Genomic DNA, 6,530 nt, shown 5'->3' with positions numbered 1-6,530 from the left:
GTAACCTTAGAAATTTAATACACATCATAAATTTTAAGATGTGTGTACCTTCTCCCTAGCAATTCTACTCACAGGCATAATTTTTTAAAATTCATGTCTATTTGTACCAAGATATATGTATACGAGTATTGATAGTGAAGTTGTTCACAACAGTTAAGAACAGAAAACACTCCAAAGTCCAATACATTTGAAAGTTGAATAATTTATGTATATTAATGCTATAAAACTTTATAAAGGTAAAAAAATAAATTATAATTAAAATAAAAACTTTGGGGAAAACTTCACAAGCAAAATGTTAAGTAGAAGGAAACAAGACAGAACAGATACATATATTTTCAATTTATATTTGGTTAAAAATTAAAATTTAGGTTTTATATTCAAGGCTTTAATCCATTTTGAGTTGATTTTTGTATATGGTGTGAGATAGTTGTCTAGTTTTATTTTTTAGTATGTGGCTGTCCAGTTTTCCTAACATCATTTATTAAAGAGACTATCCTGTCTTCATCGTTATGTTCTTGGCTCCTTCATCATAAACTAATTGTCCATATATGTGTGGGTTTATTTCTGAGCTCTCAATTCTGTTTTATTAATTTGTATATCTTTTTTTGGCCAATATCATGTTATTTTGATTCCTATAGCTTTGTAATATGCTTAAAATCAGGGAGTGTGATTACTTTGTATATTCAGGGTGTTTTGTGAATCCATATAAATTTTATAATTTTTGCTTCTGTTTTTCTGAAAAATATTCTTGGAATTTTGATAAGAATTACATTGAATCTGTAGATACTATGGGCATTTTAACAATATTACTTCTCCCAATCCATGAGCATAGAATATCTTTCCATTTATTTGTGTCTTCTTAAATCTCTTTCAGCAATGTCATAGTTTTCAGTGACCAAGTTTTTCACCTCCTTGGCTAAATTTATTCCTAGGTATTTTATACTTTTTGTTGTGATTGTAAATGGGATTTTACTTTCCCTTTTTGCTATACCATCATCAGTATATATAAATGCAACAGATTTTTATTCATTTTGTACTCTGCAACTTTACTGTATTTATTATTTCTAATAGTATTTGATGGAGTCTTTAAGGTTTTCTATATATAAAATCATGTCATATGCAAATAATGATAGTTCTATTTCTTCCTTTTTAATTAAGATACCTTTTATTTTAAGTGATACACAAAATTAATAATAAATCATAAGCATTTTGTAAAATAATGGGAGTTGTATATTTTCTAACATCTAAGAAATATTCACAAAAAATGAATTGTTTATTTTTTCCAAATTCTCAACAAATTATTATAATTCATGTCACATTATTTTCTGTAAAGTTAGAAACTGCATGAATAGACAGAAACATGGTGAACATTTCTCCCAAGTAAAAATTTGAAGTTTAAAGTTGTCAATATCTTAAAAATTAAAAACTCTCTGTAAAAGTTTTCTAGTAGAAGAGTAATAACTTTTAATGGCATAGTTACATATCTATGGACTAAGGAGTTAATTCCAAGCAATATATAAAAATGAAAGGGTCATAGTTAAGCTGTACCTAGGTAAATAGCCTTTCATAAAACAAAAATAAATAATAGCAAAAGCAGATGTGTCAACATCCAAATTAGAGAAGAGAAATTTCAAAACATATCCAAATAAATTAACAATAAGATACTAAAAACTAAATGGAACAAAATACTCTCCAGAGAGATAAATCTTAATTTGAACATATGTTGAACACTGGTCATCCTACATGATATGACTCAGAGTGTGATTAAATGTTAACATTTTAAATACAATTAAGTGCCCACACTGTTAAGCATGAATGCATATAATTTTTTTGTGTTCACTTAGTGGTGGCATTGTAAAGTGATAGTTAAAATTCAGCAATCTCTTCTTGAGATTTGATATTTTCTTCTTTCTTTATATCTAAGTTATGGGTAAAAAGAGAATCTCTTAAGCTCACATTTATTTATTTCTTAAGCTATTTCTTTGTAATAACTTGTAAATATATTTTGGTGGCCTTATGTCCATATCTGAAGTCAAACCAAGTGTTAAAATCAAGTACAAATAGATACCAGACTTGAAAATTACCTGAGCAGGCAAAACCAATTAAGACATACATGCAAAACTTAATTTAGCTTATTCTGCACAGCAAGCAAAACTTATCATAAACCACTTCTTTTAAATGCCTCTGGAAATCATAACCAAAACAAACTGTTCCCCCAAATAGCCATGAGGTAACCACTTTAACCAATCCTCTATCTACCTCTTGGAAAGCTCTAATTTTATAACCAATCACTGTAAATAATAAACAGCCTCTGTGCTCCCACTCTATAAGTTGTCTTATAACAATATTCCTCTGAGCCTCATTCCATTGTTAGTTTAAAAGCTCCTAGATAATGAACCATTTTTATATGCATAATAAACACAACTTACTATTTTTGTAATCCAGTGCTTTTATCTCTACTACTTCCAAATTCTGACACATGAAATACTATGAGGTAGCAGAAAAAATAAACACAATTCTCATATGCATACAAAATAATTTAATATGTTCAATGTTAAAAAAATAATCTGTCAAAAAGATACAAACACTCTAATATAAAGACTGATTAAGTTCAAGAACACAATGTTAAAATGTAGAAAAATGCATTTAAAAATTTCTTATCATTGGTACAAGGTAAGTAAAATATTTTTTAAGTTAACTGGACAACGTTAGCAAAGCAGGAAAGAGAATGCACATTCTTGTACATTGGTAAATGGATTATAAATCCATATACAATTTCAGTTTTCCTGTACATAGGTATCAAAAATCTTAACATTATACATATAATAGCACTCCCTAGTTAAACTATATGAATGGTTACTAAGGACATAATAAAGTCTTCTCTTTAAAAGAATAGCAAATTCAGTATTCACAGAGACCTGTCTGCTAATGCACATAAATGAAAATGTACAGTTGAGAAGGGTGGCCAATGGTAGAAAGCCATTCCTGGGTGAGAAACACAGGAGTGGCTCAGCTCCATCTGATAATCCATGGGAAAATGTATGTTTGTTATTTCAAAATCTAGGGATTTTTCTATTAGTATTAATATTTGTATGTGACAACTAATTTTAAATATTGATTCAATGGGTTTTCAAACACTATGAAGAGTAACAGAAGTCTTTGCTAAGTTGAATATTTCACCTGAAAGAGAAATTTGTTACTTCTTGATTTGCCAACTAGATTAACTTCTAAAAATCGAAAGGAAGAGAATGGGTGGTCCTGATTTGAATGTATGCACATTGCTGGGTCAGCATTTGTGGCCAGAAAGATGGAGCAATATTGTCTGGGCCTGAATCACGTGTTTGCACATATCACTAAGGGTTAGGATATTGTGATGGACAGACAAGTCAAGACCCTGACAATGAAAATGAAGGAGATGTATTTTCTGAATATACAGATGTGTGGTTACCAGAAATATTGCAACAAGGGGTTATCTGTTCAATATACCCAATTTGTATACTTCATTTTCCTGAAGTAGAGAGTCCAGATATGCTATGGGATAGGCTAAACCTATGGGAGAGGTAAAACATTTATCTATAGGGTGACTGAAATACTGGGACAATTTAATGTATATTAGTTTATGAAATTCTGGTGCTTTGTTACCTGAAAAAATCACAGTTTGAAAATATTGGCTAACTAGAAAAGTGAGAAAAGAGAAATAATTCTCTTTTAAATAACTAAGTGAGAAAAGATGGTCACCTAAAACAAAGAAATAATTTTTACATGCACACTTTTTACATTCATTTCAGTTTATTTTTGCTCTATTTATTAAACATCTCCTGTCAGAGTTTCTCTATTGAAGAATCATTACTTACTCCTGAAAATCTCCGTAGGACCCATTATCATGCAATTAATAGAGTGTGTTTATTAAAAATATAAGCAGGGATAAAAAAATTCAAATATTAGAGTATATTATAAAACTATAAAAATGAGAACAGTTGTTATCTCTGGAAAACAATTATATTTACTTTCATTGCTGTGGTGAATCAGGTCTAGCTGAGAACATAATATCTAATTAAGTATCTTTTCAGAATGAGAGACAATTTATTGCTTATTAAATACAGCTGCAGGACTATATGTAGACACAAAGATAAAATATTTTTAATCTAGTTGAAGATGTAATTCTAATTTACATTTAAAAGACAAAAACAACCAGTAAAAAGATAAATGAAAGTACAAAACAAATTATGTGGAGTGATAATATTTCTTAATAACCAAAATTACTCAGTGAAAGTTGTGTAAATTCAAATGTGTAATTTATGGCCACAGCATTGAACTATAAGAGAATTAATGGATTTTTAAGAATAAATTGTTAAAGGTCAAATATATCAATAAGTCAAATATGTAAAAAATATAAAGATCAGAAATAATAAATGGGTAAGTGTAGCATGAAAAAAATCCAAAACAAGATGTTAATATAGCACACACACAAGAAAATTTTCAAAATCAATTGAAACTAAATGAATAAATATATATTGCAATTACAATGAGGACTCATCATTTACTAACTCAATAAAATAAAAAGCATAAAATCATATATACCAATTTTATGAATTGGTTCGTATACACATAAACTATGCACACACACATATATATCTATTTGTTATGTTATAAATGTACATGACTCATCAATTTGATAAGAAATAAACATCAAAAAATAATTATTCCCTTGGACCCATTATTTTCACTTTTGAAGATTTAGTAAGAAAAAAGTATTTTTCACAAAGTGGAACCTTTCATAGAAAGAAGTTTATAATTTGGAAGGAAATGGTATGATAAATTTTAAAAATAGTTAAATAGACTATAATTATAAAGTCAAACTACTATAGATAATTAGATAAATATTATCAAAGCTATACTATTGTGGTTCTAGAAATTAGTAAAACAAAACAAAAAAAACCAAACATACAACATCACTTCCAATATAAAGTGGTAAGAACAAGAAGAAAATTTTGTGTTTGTGAGCCACACTTGAATAATATATTCAAAATTAAATATGTTGTCATAAGAATTGGAAAATAAAGTTATGACCAATGTATAATAAGTATTGACAAATATTGTTACAATACAGTGGTTTAGGGAAAATTAGTTTAAAATGTAGTATAGAGTCAATACTACTTAGGATTCACATTTTTTCTCTTCCCTAATTAAAAAAAAAAGACTTGTTTTTTATATTGATTGTCGACTGGCAGATCTATGACATTGCATTTTTCTTAATAAATGTGTGAAGATATTATGCAGCATAGCAGCAAGGTATGCTCTGTTTCATTAGTAGTCCACAGGGGATAGGGTGAAGTGGTTTGGCAATGAGACGTCTACAGAAAAGTACCATTTGCTGGCTGTATATTGCTCATCTCTGTTACAGTGAAACCCTTCTGTAACTAAGGTCTATCCTTTCTTCTCCTATTCTCAATAGATATCAACTTCTTATGGTTACTTTTCTTCTGAAGACTTTCCTGAGGGCTCCAGCCATCTCTGTTTCTCAGACTGTAGATGAGGGGATTGAGCATGGGAGTGAGGATGGTGTAAAAGATAGAGACCACTTTGTCCTGCTCAGCAGTGTGATAGGCTTTGAGAAGAAAATACTTGATGATGATTAGTCCATAGAAGAGAGTCACCACAATCATATGGGAAGAACACGTTGCCAAAGTCTTCCTCATCCCCATATTTAATCCTAATCTCAAAACAGTGTAGAGAATCTGCCCATATGAAGCCATTATGGCAGATATTGGAAAGAGGAGAAATACAACACCACTGACAAAAAAACCATTTTCATAAAGAGAAGTGTCAGCACAAACAAGTTCCAGAAGAGCTGGGATCTCACAGAAGAAATGATGGATGTCCCTGGAGCCACAATAAGGAAGATTCAGAACATAGACAACATTGATGAAGGCATTGAGAAGTGCATCCAGCCAAGTGCCAACCACCATGAAAATGCAAACTGTAGGGCACATGAGAACTGAGTAGTGGAGGGGATGCAATATTGCCACATAGCAGTCGTAAGCCATGACTGCCACGAGAAGGCACTCTGCTCCCACCAGAGTCATGAACAGGAAATGCTGAATTACACAATTAGTATAGGAAATGTTGTTTTTTCCAGACAAAAGTAGAGATATACAAGAGGTCCATCAAAGAAAGTTAACTGAGAAGAAATTTCATAGGAGTATGGAGGTGAGAGTCCAACCAAATGAGAATCACCATCATAACATTGACAATATCGGCGACAAGAAAAACTAGGAAGATGAAAGTAAAAAGTAGCTTGGGGGGTCTGGATTTGGTAAAACAGTCCCAGGAGAACAAAGGCAGTCCCAGTGGTCCTATTTTTCCATATCTCCATTCTGTCCATCCTAATTCATTACCTTGGATAGAGTTTACAAAAATCTTTAGATCCACTCTCTATCCACTTTTGTACCACTCTTATTTTACAATGTGTCACTTTCATTTTCTTCTTAGCAATATCAATGATATATTTTATATATAATGTGGTTTGA

General features: G+C 30.5%; 1 protein-coding gene across 1 annotated transcript; it reads right to left on the bottom strand.

Moving 5' to 3' along the window:
* Positions 1-5,458: 5,458 nt before the first annotated feature.
* LOC309819937 (olfactory receptor 2T27-like) lies at positions 5,459-6,240 on the bottom strand (the record flags this gene model as incomplete). The annotated part of the gene is given in 4 exon segments (XM_082650372.1): positions 5,459-5,510; positions 5,512-6,138; positions 6,140-6,177; positions 6,181-6,240. Coding segments are annotated over 4 exon segments (777 nt in total).
* Between the last annotated feature and the right edge of the window lie 290 nt (positions 6,241-6,530).

This window comes from Grampus griseus (assembly GCF_964374135.1).
Source record: "Grampus griseus genome assembly, chromosome: 3".
Lineage (NCBI taxonomy): Eukaryota > Metazoa > Chordata > Mammalia > Artiodactyla > Delphinidae > Grampus > Grampus griseus.
This window is presented reverse-complemented; position numbering and strand designations above follow the sequence as displayed.